Source organism: Oryzias latipes, chromosome 11 (genome assembly GCF_002234675.1).
Source record: "Oryzias latipes chromosome 11, ASM223467v1".
NCBI classification, from domain to species: Eukaryota; Metazoa; Chordata; class Actinopteri; order Beloniformes; family Adrianichthyidae; genus Oryzias; species Oryzias latipes.
The window spans coordinates 17,292,602-17,307,167 of record NC_019869.2 but is presented as its reverse complement, the minus strand read 5'-3'; the positions used below and the strand labels follow the sequence as shown (position 1 = coordinate 17,307,167).

At 39.6% G+C, this 14,566-nt stretch overlaps 1 protein-coding gene across 1 annotated transcript; it reads left to right on the top strand.

Moving 5' to 3' along the window:
• Positions 1-218: 218 nt before the first annotated feature.
• Positions 219-14,416, top strand: LOC101159279 (Na(+)/H(+) exchanger beta). Its single transcript, XM_023959978.1, has 12 exons — positions 219-780; positions 4,093-4,553; positions 5,864-6,114; positions 6,235-6,452; positions 6,841-7,037; positions 7,200-7,289; positions 8,094-8,164; positions 8,599-8,772; positions 10,991-11,105; positions 11,199-11,297; positions 11,479-11,551; positions 13,040-14,416. Exons 1-12 carry the CDS (start codon positions 495-497, stop codon positions 13,285-13,287), a joined length of 2,283 nt encoding a protein of 760 aa, XP_023815746.1. The 5' UTR covers positions 219-494; the 3' UTR covers positions 13,288-14,416.
• Positions 14,417-14,566: the final 150 nt, after the last annotated feature.

Here is a 14,566-nt window from a genome sequence, read left to right as displayed (position 1 = left end):
TTCTGGCTGCAGTTACATTTTCTTTTCTATTAAAATACAGTATGTTCAGCCATGTTGTGTCATATTCTATCATTCAAATAAAATAAAATAAAATAAAACAAAATAGATTCTTTGGTCTTCCTTTTTTTTTTACTTGTCATGTCCATTCTTTGGTCTTCCTACCAGCAGAGGTCGCTGTAACGCACTCTGCGATTGGCAGATGCAGCTGAAGTTGATGAGGTGACGCCACCAGCCGGCTGGGGGCAGGCTTCAAACTGCCTCTGCGCGCGAGCCAAGAGCTCGGAGGTTGTCTCTGTAAAGCAACGTTTCTTTGAGGATGAGCCTGTATGACAACAGAGACCGCCGTTTGTTCTTCTACATCTGTGCGTAAATTTGACATGCTTGAGGAGTTTAGTCATAAAAACCCGCGCGTGCCTGGAGCGCCGTGCGCTCCCTGTCCGCATCCTCCATCAGCTCCTCAGCTGCTGAAGTGAAGCGGTCCAGCCCATCTGAAAATGGCTGGTCTCGGTTCGGAATGTAGTCGGCGCCTGGCCGGCTGTGTGAGCCTGTTGTTGCTGGTTTTCGTGGCGGTGATAGTATCTGCGAGCCCCGATGCTGCGACAGGAGCCAACGAGACGCTGAGGCATCCATCCGGACACAGCCTGGATGATTCCCATGATCACCCGAGGAACTCCTCTGAGCACCGGAAAGCTTTCCCCGTCCTCGCCTTCAACTACGAGCACGTCAGTAAGCCCTTCGTGATCTCTCTGTGGATCCTTCTGGCGCTGCTCATGAAACTGGGTGAGTCAGATTCCCCACGCAGCATCTGGAAGCCCCAAAACATCTGCCAGATGTTGCATTATTTGATCTGTACTGATCACCTAGTCAATGGAATGTAAACAAACACAAATAAATAACAAATAAAATCTCCTGGATCCCTTTCTAAAGATATAAGTTTGGTTTTATCAAACCAAATCGAGTTAAAAAAACGTATTTTAAAGAGAAGAAGAAATAAACTTTATGTAGAGACAAATAAATATTTTTTTAAGAAGTTCCACTCCATTGTGTTGCTCAAAGTTGATTGAAAAGATTTTGCTTACTTTATTTGATATTTAAAGGTGGTTTGAGGATTTTTAAAGGGCAAAAACAGTTATTTAACTCACAGATTTATTTTAATTAAAACGATTTTTTAACTCAAAGTTTTAGAGAGCACAGTTTTTAAGAACACAGAGTTATGTAAATAAACAAAAGAACCTGAAAATCAACAGTTTGGCTTGATTTTGGGCGTAGTATGAAGGTTTGTTTAGTCAACATTGAGTCACGACCTTTGGCGCGAGGGCATAAAGAACTGGAGCCAGGCCAGCTTAAAGTGGCTTTTGACAGAGTTAATGTTCTTTATCGCAGAGCAAAAATGATTTTTCTTTGAAAGTAAAGGTACTAAAAAAAATCAATAAGAATTGCTTTCCAATTGGCATTTGTATTTTTTAAAGTCCCATTTCAATCATCTTTTAATCTAGCTCGCCATTGTAGGTTCTGTGTTCCACTGACAAGCTTTTTCCGACAGCATTTTTTTTCAGCTGCTCCTGATTCACAACCATTTCAATAGATAATTACTTTAAGCTTAATTGTCTTTATACATGTCATTAGAAAAAGGCATCAAGAGCATGCAAAAAACACAAAAAATACAATTTTCATTAGAGGGGGGACAGAAACTGTGTACTCTGTGTTCACAATTCCTCCTCATCTGAACACTTTACACTTAATCTTGGAAAAATCCGTTTTGTTTAACGCCAAAAAAAAACCTTATTCATGATAAAATGCTTCAAGTTCTCCTGAAGATGTTCAGTGTGCATCAACTGAGTTTCCCTGGGGAGGATAAAGTTATGAGCTCAACTAAACATGGATGCTTATTTTAGGAAATAAAGAGTGATGTCATAGATAAAGTGGACATTAAGCGGCTGGATGGCTCAATTGGCTGCGTGTAGGACTGATGCTCGGTTTGTTTCCCAGAGGACATGATGAGCTTCATCCAGTGTGGATCTTTGAGCAAGACCCTTCGTATCCATGTAGCCACAAGAGGGGCTAAGTCTGGCCCCCCCTGTGCCTGTCTCCATCCCAAATAAGAGACCGGGTTGTGTCAGAAAGGGCAGGCAGCACAAAAATCTGCCAAAGCACCTGTGCAAATCGGCTGGTTCGCTGCAGGGATGTGCCAAAAGGTGAACAACAACATAGATAAAGAGGTCACGTCAGAGCTTAAAGGAACTGACCCAAAACAACTATTGAGTCAATAATAATTTGTGACTAGAATGTTTGAATGAGTTGTTTGAATTAGATGAAAATCTAAGTTCAGGAGAACGTCAATCCAAACTCAGCAGACATGTCTTTAGGTCAGCTTTGGTCCTCAAGATCTACCACCTCGAGTTATCTAAGCACTGAATTGTACAAAGGCAACATTTGAAGATGATAATAGCATTGTGTCAACTTTGACTTCTACTTGTAACACTCTACAGTTGTTTCACAGCATGAAACCATTTATTTCATATTTTTATTCTTCAGTTTTTGAAGAATACAACACAGAATAGTCTTCCAGATTACAGCACTTCCAGATTACCACATGGTGCCGGTTTGTTTCCAGTCTCTGTGTTTCTTAGCAGCTCGGTGGTCAAAGCTTCATGCTGACTCTGAAAGTGGGCTCATCTCCAGTCATCCTATTCCCTTCCTGTACCTCCCTGCAGAGACTACGAACACAGTCCTGTTGGCTTACTTGAGCCATCATCCTAAAACACACAAACGTTTCTGACCGAGGCAACACCAAAGCTAAGACGGACAAAGTCAGTTAGCCTATCATGGATGTTCTTTTTCTCTGCTAAAAATGGAAGCTAAGTAAAATCTGAAGTAATTGGAACTCATTGAAGACCTCTGTTAGGATTTAGTTAACCAAATCTTGGCTGTGGTTGTGTTCTTTAAAAGTTCTGCCTCTGCTGGGCTGTGAGGTTTTCAGTGGCTTCAAAACGGACAGAGGAGCTCTGTTGCCTCTTATCTGTCAGGCCAGCTGTCGTCTGCGAGGGCCAGTCCCACTTCCGCCTCCCCTCGATAACAAGGATCTCAGTGTGCAGTCAGTGGGAGAGCTCGCCTCGTCACAGTGAGCCGAACATCAGCCGCGTGATTGACGGACTAAATGTTTGTTCAGCTGAGCTAAGTCACGTGACGGACGATCGCAGATTCATTATTCTAGTCATTACAGTAACAATAATCACAACATTTATTGCTTTTTTAATTTATATTTAACAGTAGTTTTAGTGGTCTTAAAAAGGCGTTTATTTAATAATTATCCAGTCAAGAAATCCACATATGAGATGTTTAAACTGGTAAAATCATCAGTGATGGGACACATTAAATCTGCATTTCCAGCTGATGGTGGATGTTTTGAACTAACAAATATGAGAATTAAAGAAATCAAAAACACGGAACAAACCACTATAAACAAATAGGTAAAGGGTTGGAATTAGAATCAAAGACATCTTTCTAAAAGAAAAAAACAAAATCCAAACACTTATATGCATGTTTTTTTAATGTTTTTTTATTCATTTTAACATTTAAAAAAACAAAAGTTGATTTCTGTGGATTTTTTTTTTCTTGTGCTTAAACTTTGTTTCTTGAAAATGCGTGTGTATGTGTGTATGTGTGTGTGTGTGTGTGTATATATATATATGATATATTTCTTTTCTTTTTTTACTTTAGGAATTTAGTTTAGTACTTCTCGGCTAGCATACTATTTTTACGTCTCTCCTTGACACCCAGGGATTTCTTCTTCATAATCGTATTTGCTGCAATATATTGAATTGATGCATTTTTATGTGTTTTAAAGAAGTAGTATTTCTGAAATTAATTCACTTTTTACATCACTTTTGGGTGTTTTGTGAATATAATGTAGGTTTTTTAAACACATTTTTTTCTGTTTCTTTTTTACAAAAAAAAGGGCTTAATTTAACTTTTGTTAAAGACTAATTTAGAAAAGTTCGAGCAAATATTTAATACTTTGTGACTGAATCCCTTTGTTGTTCAAGAACATGTTTTGATCATTAAAGGTCTTTTTGATTCCTGTCTTTGTAGGATTTCATATCATCCCCAGAGTGTCGCACATCGTCCCGGAGAGCTGTCTGCTGATCTTTGTGGGTCTGCTGGTGGGTGGCGTCATCAAAGCCATGGATCAAACGCCTCCAGTCTTAGACACAAAACTCTTCTTCCTCTACCTGCTGCCTCCCATCATCCTGGACGCCGGCTACTTCCTGCCCATCCGACCCTTCACAGAGAACATGGGCACCATCCTGGTGTTTGCGGTGGTGGGCACGCTGTGGAACGCCTTCTTTATTGGTGGGATGATGTTTGCGGTCTGTCAGATTGAGGCGGCCCGGGTGGGCCACGTGGACCTGCTGTCCTGCCTGCTGTTCGGCTCCATCATCTCAGCGGTGGATCCCGTGGCCGTCCTGGCCGTATTTGAGGAGATCCACATCAACGAGCTGCTGCATATCCTGGTTTTTGGGGAGTCGCTCCTCAATGATGCCGTCACTGTGGTGAGTCCTCCTCTAATTTTATTTGATAATTCAAGATTTATATATCAAGCGGAATCACGCTTTCATTTTTTGAAGTCTCATTTAAAAGTCGCTACTTGTTTCATGCAGAATGAAATTTAAATGCAGATTTTTCAAGTTCGCATGATCTTTGCAAAACATTTTTTTTTTTTTTGCAAAAATCCAGAATACAAAATGTATAATTAAAAAAAAGATTGGTTGGAAAATATTTAAATCAAAATCAAAGCACAAAAGCAGGATGTTTAAAACACTCTCACATGCTTCTCTAAAGATATAACACCCTTTCATACAGTGTAAAAGCTCTGGTTTTTCTGTTTTAGGTAGCAACTTCTCAAAAAATTATTTAGGTAAGCTATACAATAATAATTTAACATGTTCCTCATATTTTAATGCAACAGTTTATTTACAAGGAACCAGAAATTGCATAAATACATAGAGAAGGTCATATAGAAGGACTTGATCAGTAAAAAAAGTCTGACTTTTGAGTAACTACATGTTTCTGCTGCCCTTCATTAACTGTCCTGGCTTCAGTGACTTTTACTTTGAAATGCACTACAGGAAGTGTCATCCGTTCTACATTTACATTTACATTCTTTATTAAAAAAAAGACATTTTTTTTTTAGATCCTTAACAGAGTCTGGGATGCACCAGAACTCTGCAAACCCAAAAAGCTCACCGTTCTTTTTCAGACCCAAACCGTGTGTGCCAGAACTTTGACATTAGGCAGAACTCAGTGGATTAGAAAACAGCTGTTTATTGTCAAGATGCCAGATCAGTTGTTTTATAGTTAGTTTGAATGAATGGGATTAAAGATCTAGAATGGAGAAGCTTAGCTTTAGCTTAAAATTGCTGTTTTCATGAAATCAGAAAAATCTTTTAAATAAGGAAGAGAGAGACCCTTCTTTCAGTTTTCTTATTTCATTTGGAGATCTAAAGTGTGTGATGAACATTTAAAGTCCCACTCCAAAGGAAATTGTTATTTTGTTTTTTCTTTACATGTTCTTGTGGCATTTTTCCGATGATGTTGTACATATGATACGAAAATTAAGCTTAAAAAATGAATCAAAAGATGATTGGAGCTAGATTTTAAAGATTATCTCCTATAGATTTTTTTCTTTAAATCTTGTGTTTTTTTTATTATTATGTATACATATATGTTTTTTATTTTGATGTTTTTATAAATATGCATTGGGTCCTATAAAGTTTCATCTATAAATTATGTTAGGACAGCTTTAAATCAATCTTGTGTGGTCTGAAACAGTAGGATGAAGGTCTTCCCCCTCATTCTGCAGGTTTTGTATCACCTCTTTGAGGAGTTTGCCCACGAAGGAACAGTGACTGTCGGCGATGCGCTGCTTGGCGTGGTTTCCTTCTTTGTGGTCTCCGTGGGAGGAGTCATGGTTGGCGTCATCTACGGCGTTTTGGGAGCCTTCACGTCCCGTTTCACGTCGCACTCACGGGTTATAGAGCCCCTCTTTGTCTTCCTTTATAGCTACATGGCCTATCTCTCTGCAGAGGTCTTCCATCTGTCGGGGATCATGTCGTAAGTGCAAGAACTCTACCGAGATGTTGTGGAATTTTTATTCAGGCTTTAACAAAACCTCTAGACGAGTGTTTGTAAGTGCTTTCTCCGCCTCTTCTCTTTGATTCACTTTGGAAACAGTTTAATTGCATGTGGAGTAATTATGCGGCCTTATGTGGAAGCCAACATCTCCCACAAGTCCTACACCACGATAAAATACTTCCTGAAGATGTGGAGCAGTGTCAGCGAGACGCTCATCTTCATCTTCCTCGGAGTGTCTACAGTGGAGGGTCCTCACAACTGGAACTGGATCTTTGTCATCTTCACACTCATCCTCTGCCTGCTGTCCAGGGTGCTTGGTCAGTGCGCAAAAATAGAATCCACACCCAGATTTCTTTCCATTGTTACCATTCTTCTGAGTGATAATGTTTTCCTGCAGACTGTCGGCAGCACAAACTGCTTTAGAATAATAAAACCATCCAGAAAAAGAAATACATATGTACACATAAGCTAAAGGATCTTACATGTGCAAAAAAGTCTACTGTAAGAGTCATTTGGAGCATAAAATTAATAAAAAAATGTCCAACTTTCACTGAAGTAATTTAACACTGTTAGAATAGACAAACTAGTCTAACATTCGCTGTTACTGACACGCCCCTTTTTCAGAATATTTCCATTTCTTCACGTTTTGGTAAACAGTGTTTTCCCTCCAACCGGATCTGAACCCATTCATTGTTTTGATTTCAGGAGTCGTCGGTCTCACCTTCATCATCAATAAATTCCGTATCATCAAACTAACCAAAAAAGACCAGTTCATTGTGGCCTACGGTGGCCTGCGAGGCGCTATAGCCTTCTCACTGGGGTTCCTGCTCACCGACACAGAGAAGAAGGACATGTTCCTCACTGCCATCATCACTGTCATCTTCTTCACCGTCTTTGTGCAGGTGAGGGCGTTTACACTCTGATTTAAAAGTATAAAAACAATGATTCACAATTCCTTTTTTTTTTTTATAATAAGGTTAATTTTTCTAAGCAGAGACCCAAGGATAAAGAAAAACAAATTACTCAATTAGGTTTTTTTATGTAAGGTATCTTGTCGATTTCAGGGGATGACCATCAGGCCTCTGGTGGAGCTCCTGGCTGTGAAGAAGAAGAAAGAAAGCAAAGCATCAATTAATGAAGAGATTCACACACAGGTTAGCAGGTTTTGTTTGTTATTTAGTCATTCCTTTATCGATGGAAACACTCAAATATTATCCTTGTATCGTATAAACCAGTGGTCCCCAACCTTTTTCAGGCCGTGGACTGGTAAATGTCAGACACCGACCACCCTGTACAAGGCGGAAGTGGACGTCCCATTTTTTTTAAATTAATTTTTTCAGTTTTTTGTTATTTTTTAGCTTCCAGTTTCCTTCAACTTTTAAAAGTAAATTTTATATTAATCCTCTGTAAGACATTAAATTAAACTTTATGTGTACTCTAGAACCAAGTAGGAACAATTAAAATGGGATTTTTAGACACTAAAAGAATCCACGCCAGCTTCAGCCATGCCTGAATTTTAGGGTCTAACGGATAGATACCCAATGAAAAAGAAAGTCACTAAAAAATGTATTTTCTAAAAAGAATAACAAATGTGAATCCACAATTTGAGCAACTTTAATAGCAGCATAACGTTCAACACCTGGTTACTGAATATTATGCATTTTTATGGTGTATGGGAACAAAACTGTCGCATTAGATCAATATTTCGAGTAAAGACTCCTGATGAATGAGTCGGATGTGGTAGGGAGAAGCCACTAGTTTTCCAAAATAAAAGCTCCTTCACAATCGGGTGATGAATGAAACTGGAAAAAATGTAGGTTGGGTTTTTGTCCCTGCGGCCCCGATACCAACTGTCCCACAGATCGGTTTTGGTCTGCAGCCCGGGGGTTGGGGACCACTGATTTACATCGCTGAAATCGGATTTGTGAACATTTTGTGCCCTCAAACGTTTCTGTCAGTTCCTGGACCATCTCCTGACAGGAATTGAAGACATCTGTGGACATTATGGACATCATCACTGGAAAGACAAGTATGATTTTTATCACCCATCCAATAGAATTCATAGTTCTTTAAGCAGGTTATGTAGAAACATTTTCCCTTTCTGGAACACTTATACAAGTATTTTAAATTAATGAATTTACAAACAAAATGATGAATTAAACCATTCAGTTTTATTTTAGATGTAAAGTTTTGACTTTAAGCCTCATAATAATCAATAAAAGAAGATATCAGATGACTAGTTTTGTCAAAATTTTAGATTGTCGGTTGTATTTCATACCATTCTACATCTATCTTTTGGGAAAAATTGACTTTGCACTGAAAAAAAAGAGTCCCTTTCAACTAAATAAACAGCTTTATTCACATTTATAAGGATACACCTGAATTTGACTAACTTTAATTCTCATTTTAGGGGATGATTCTTTCATTTGGAAAAACACAAAACTGATATTCTTTTGCATGTAGGTTGAATCGCTTCAACAGGACGTATGTGAAGAAGTGGCTGATTGCCGGTGATCGCTCCAGTGAGCCTCAGCTCATTTCCTTCTACAACAAGATGGAGATGAAAGAAGCCATGATGCTGGTGGAGAGCGGGAGTGCCGCCAAGCTGCCGTCCTTGGCGTCTGCAGCCTCCCTGCAGTGAGTTTCAGTGCAAAGTGGAGATTAGGTTATCCCAATCTGCAACACCTGGGACCTCTTGTTGTCTGAAGCTTGTCAGTAACAAAACACACACACACCCAGAATAATGCATACAGATTCATATTCATCATTCTCACAAAAATGGTTGGTTCATAAATTAAAATGCCACCAAACAATTAAAAAGCAGATAAACATGATATTTTACAAATAAATGATAGAATCGGATCATACAAAAACACTTGCAGGGCGTTGATTCATTTATTCATTATCTGCTGTTTATTGGAGTCACAACGAGAATTCTCAGGCTTCCTCTTTTCCGGCCATCTTTCCCAGTTTTTCCTCAAAGGCACAAACCCAGATATAATCTCCAGCATGACTGCGGTCTGCCATGGGACCTCCTCCCAGTTAGACCTACATGTTTGTGGCTTTCTGACCAAACTACTTCATATGGCCTCTATTAGAACTCAGAGGAGGCGTAGCAGCTCCAAGCTCCTCCTGGATTAATTTAGCACAGAGTCTGTGTCAACTCAATCTTCCTCAGTGGAATAATAATAATATGAATTGGGATTAAGAGGGTTTTATCGCATCCAGTTATTGAATATTTATGTCATTTCATGGTTTCAACAAGCTCCTGCCATATTTCAGTTTTAGCCTTTTATGCTGTCCCTCTGGAGATCTTGTCCTTCAGCTGTTCAGTCTTGTCTGCCGTGGCCGCCTCTGAGTTTGAAGATTAGCACAAACTTGCAGCAGCTGCCCCGGTCATCTTAAAGCCTGCCCTCTCTCGATGTCTTAAAATAGAAGAGGACATAAAGATATAGGACCGGTTCCTTTGTCACGTGTTCCGAGCAGATCCTCACAACAATTTATGGCGTGCCAGGTTTTCCCAGTATCCTTCCCTGTCATCTGGTCTTTCTTATCTCCAAGTGGTAACCAGTTAACAGCCTCCTCTTTTCTCCTGAAGCTACATTCACACCAGACATGTGACATGTGTTCAAGAACACGCTAAACATGCTTCCTTGAATGTGCCATGCTGTTCACACTGGACAAGTAAGGAGGGGCTTCTTCTTCTTTTTCTTTTTCTACTGTTTAGTAGTGCATGTCTGCCACCTACAGTTGTCAGAGGCTTGGCACCTTACAACTTTAATGCGAAATTATGAAAGATTTGGTTTTATTGAATTACAGCTGGACACAATTCACAATTAATGATATGTTCTCCATGATTAATTTTCAAACGGTTGACGCTTCCATCAATTAAAAGGGACGCCATCCAAATGTCAATACCAAATCCGAGTCCCTGACTGGTCAAAGTTCAACCTGGTTTAACTTTCAACACGCATTCAACGGACGCGCGTTTTGTACGTAGTGGCTGCTTGAGCGCATATTGCAGATGGCGATGTGAACATAGCTTGTCAGATGACAAAAATCAAAGTCAATTATTGGCCTGTAGCCATACAAACTAAGCAAATAGTCCCTCCTTTACTTGTGTCATCTGACTGAAGAAAAAAGTTTCAGAATCCAAGATGTAAATGGAGATGATCCAAACTAAAACTAGTTGAAACCTTCCAACCTTCTTTAAGTCTTCTTCTCCATCAAAGAGTTGAAAGTTTTCTGACTTAAGAACTTTTTTTGGTTCCCAAAGTCCAGGATGACAAAGACCTCAACGTCACCTAATGCCCAAACTTCACTGTCCCTTCTGCAAGAGATGAGCCCACTGGAGAACAAATCCATTTAGCCTGATCCCAGCAAAACTTTATCCAGCTCAAAGCTAAACAAAGCTCCTGGGATCATTGGGGCCCTCAAACCCCTCCGCCAACAAAGAGATGGAGATTCAGGAAAATGAAACGCTAGTTTCTTTCAGTTATCATGAAAACTGTTCAAGTGTTGCTTTTCAGGCCTAGAGAGGTTATAAAATAGGAAACTAATATCTTAAAACTTTTTAATTTTCTGTAAATTTAAAATATGAGACATAAAAATAAGAAAAGGTTTATCAAATACCAAAATATAAAACTACATTCTTTATGCATTTTTTAAAGGTTTTTGCTAATCTTTTCTGTGGCCTTCCTAACATTTCAATACATTTAGTTCAAGATTTTAAGCAATAAAGAAACCCTTTGTTTCCATATTGTTTTAATTTTCTGCTAATTTTAGAATCAAGGTGCTTAAATATATACATTTTCTTGTATTGTTTGACTAATTTGACCCATTAACATTTACCCAGAAATGCTCAGCAGAGAGCTCCACCCAAACAAAGAGCCATCCCCAGCATCTCAAAGACACGTGAGCAGGAGATCAGGAAGATCCTGCGAGCCAACCTGCAGAAGACCCGGCAGAGGGTGAGGGGAGCAGGAAGTCCGGCTGTTTGATGCTGAAGCAGAACTTTTTTTTTTCATTGTGATCCCCTCCTCATTTGCTTTGTTGCTGCATAGCTTCGCTCATACAGCAGACATGACCTGTTCAGCGACCCGTTTGAGGACAGCATGAGTGAGATCCGCTTCAGGAAGCAGAGGGTGCAGATGGAGAGGAGGGTGGGTTCTTACACTGACTTTAATTATCAAGATGGAAAGAGGTTTTTTGTGTCATTTTTGCCTTTATTTTTAATACAAATGCTTTATTTTTCAGATGTGCTAAAAATCATATTGACAGGATCATTCAATGTCCTGTTTTCTCATTTTCTCCAAATTTGTCCTTTTTTTTTTTAAATGACAGATGAGTCACTACCTCACTGTCCCTGCAAACCGCCAGGAGACTCCTTCTGCAAGGAAAGTCTGGTTTGAGCCAGGTCAGTAGCAGACACAAAAATAATTCTGGTTGCATTACAAAAAGGGGGAAAAAAACGCTATTTTCACATCTTTAAAAGATCCCCGCGTTACACATTTTTGTGGGTACAGTTTATAATTTGTCATGTTGCTTTACACAAACCTGGGGCGGCCGTGGTGCAGCGGTAGGGCGGTTGACCCATGATCGTAAGATTGCAGGTTTGATTCCCGCCCTGCATGCCCATGAGTCGAAGTGTCCTTGGGCAAGACACTGAACCCCACCTTGCCTCTGGTGGTAGGCTGGAGCCAGTGTTCAACAGCGGAGCCGCCACCAGTGTGTGAATGTGTGTGTGACTGTAAAGCGCTTTGGGCCTTGTTGGTAGGAAAGCGCTATAGAAGATTAGAAAAAGTCACTTCTTTCCTCAATGATGCCACCTTTGAAGGCACATTTGCATCAGGAGGCCTGTGTTGGGACAACTGCTTGTTTGTCAGAAAGATGGTCTAACAGTCATGTGCTGCTGTCATAATCTGAATGTGACCATCTCTTTTTTCCTCCCTGATGTTTTTCTCACAGTCTGAAATGGTCTGGTCACAGCATATTGAACTGCAGAAATCTGCTATTATCTGTTAAGAGGAATCCTACCGATCAGATTTGTGCAGACTCTCCTTGCGTTCCTGCAGGACTTTAAACAAACATTCCAATAGATTTGACATCTTTGCATGAGATTACAAAGTATTCAGAGAAAGTTTGAAAAGAGACTTTTTAAGTGAAACTTTTGCTTGCATCTATCTTTTAACACTTGTCCAGTGGGACAAAACGCCAATGTGTAAACATGCATTAAAATAACCAGAACTTGAAATCAAGATAGAGGTTTTGCAGTGTTTTTCACGGTAAAATTGAAAATGGAATTTGGTCAAATGTGAGACAATTTTGGAGGTTTTTCTTACCCATAATTCAAACTGGTATTTAAAAATTGCAAAGTAAACATCAGTTTGAATTTTAGGTATAACTTCCCTACTAAGGGGCAAAAAAAGTAATTTCAAAGTTGGATTTCAAATCATATTTATCCTGTATAATTTCTATATTGCTCCTTTTATTGACTGTAGCCTCAAGCATGCACTGATTAAGAAAGGGGGCGCTTTCAGGATGTGTTTTTGTCAAGTGAGCAAATGAGTAAAAATACAGCATGGTTAAAACTCAGGCCCTAACTGTCAAACATGGATTTCTGACCTGTTGGCCTTCCAGCTCAGGTCCCATCACAAGGGCTTTTTGAGTATTTTGTGACAATCTTTAGCTCTGATTAGACCACTGAATCCCAAAATAAACCTATTATTGGCATATAAGAGCATCTTGGTGGAAAAAATGACTAGAATCCTTACAGCAGCGCAGTCAGACCACAAAGTTGGAGCTTCGCTGCTGCACAGAAAGCTTCGGGACAACAGTTCATCCTTAGTTAGTTTGTTTTATGTTTGGTAGCTGAGTTTCTGTTTGTTAATTTCGTAACCCACAGAACATAAAGTTTACACGTACGATGAGAGCGAGAGCCCCAGAGACGGAGCCGCCCTGGAGACGCTGCCCGACACCGTCAGCCTGCTGAGCGAGTCGCCTCAGAGACCCGGTCAGAGCAGCAGGCTGAGAAAACGAGGTGACGCTGAGCAGAGCGCCAATGCGCCTGACAGCCAGGAAGAGCCACAGAAACTGTCAAGATGCTTCAGTGACCCCGGTCCAAAAGAGGAGGAGGAGGAAGGTGAAGGCTGATGAGAAGGCACTTAAGCAGGACCTGGGATCTCTTTATACAAACATGCTTGATATTTATCCTTTGCATTGGTTTTTTCTGGAATTTATTCTTTCAACTCAACTGCTTTTTTATCATTTCTATCATGTAATACGGTGACTGAAAACCAATAACTTATCAGGCTTGGTTTTGCAGGCTGAAATGAGTCGACATCTTAGAATGTAAAGGAAGAAGAGCACATATTTGAACCAGCTTGAAGAATCAGAGGGTTGACGTTTACTTCCTTTCAAAGCACAGATGAGGAGACTAATGCATCACCAACAGATAGATTTGCAAATATTGTAGAAACATTACAGAACATATAGGATTTGTACCCTCATTTTTTTCTGACTGTGTCCTTCAGTGAATGACCTATATGTTGTCCAGAAGATGAATACTGCCACTTTAAATTGTACTTTTACAGTGCCACACAAGGTTTTACATATTTCTGAGTCCGTCCGCAGAGTATGATCCACTTTTTACTGTTGTTTCTCTTTCAAAGATGCAAATAATTAAAAATGTACTCTAAGTATGATCAAAGTGGCTGCTAGAGGACATCTATCAGTGCCGTTGGGGAATTTTTTTCATGAATATCAGCTGAGAGCCTTGAAGTATGACGCACCAACACGTGATTTTACATCCCAGCAAAGGACTCAGGCGTCAGGAAAACACTATGAATGTTAAACTTGCTTAAAAGTATTAAACTTCACTACAAAACCAACCAAAGTCTGAACCAGAATAGCACTGTTTATCTTCACAGGCTGCAGCTCCGTCAGTGTTTTCTCAGGGACTCCTGCATGGCTTTTCAAGCACGCATTTAAATGTGAATACTTTATAAAGTGTTTTGGGCTATGATGCAAACATTATATATAATATTTCTGCATGTTGGAACAAAACAGCATTCTTTCTAGTTGGACTTTTATGAAGGGAAATTGAAGGGACTGGATTGTGGCTGAACCTCACTGCTCTGAGCTTTTGCTACCTGCACGTTTGCCTTAAAGGTTTTTGCATTACGTGTTAAACTTTTTGTGTGTTAAACTTTTTGTACCTTGTAAAGAAAAACTTATTGTAAATGCCAAATATGGGAAATCTGAAATAAATGTATATTGTGAACTGTGTTGGATTATGGAGGCACAAGAAAAGAACTAGTAGTAACATTCTTTTTTAGAATAATAAACTGTTATTTAGAGTAATTTTACGTATTAGAATGGTCCTTTTTCCCTTGCAGATATTTTTATTTTAGTGTGGGGTTTTGCTAATCTG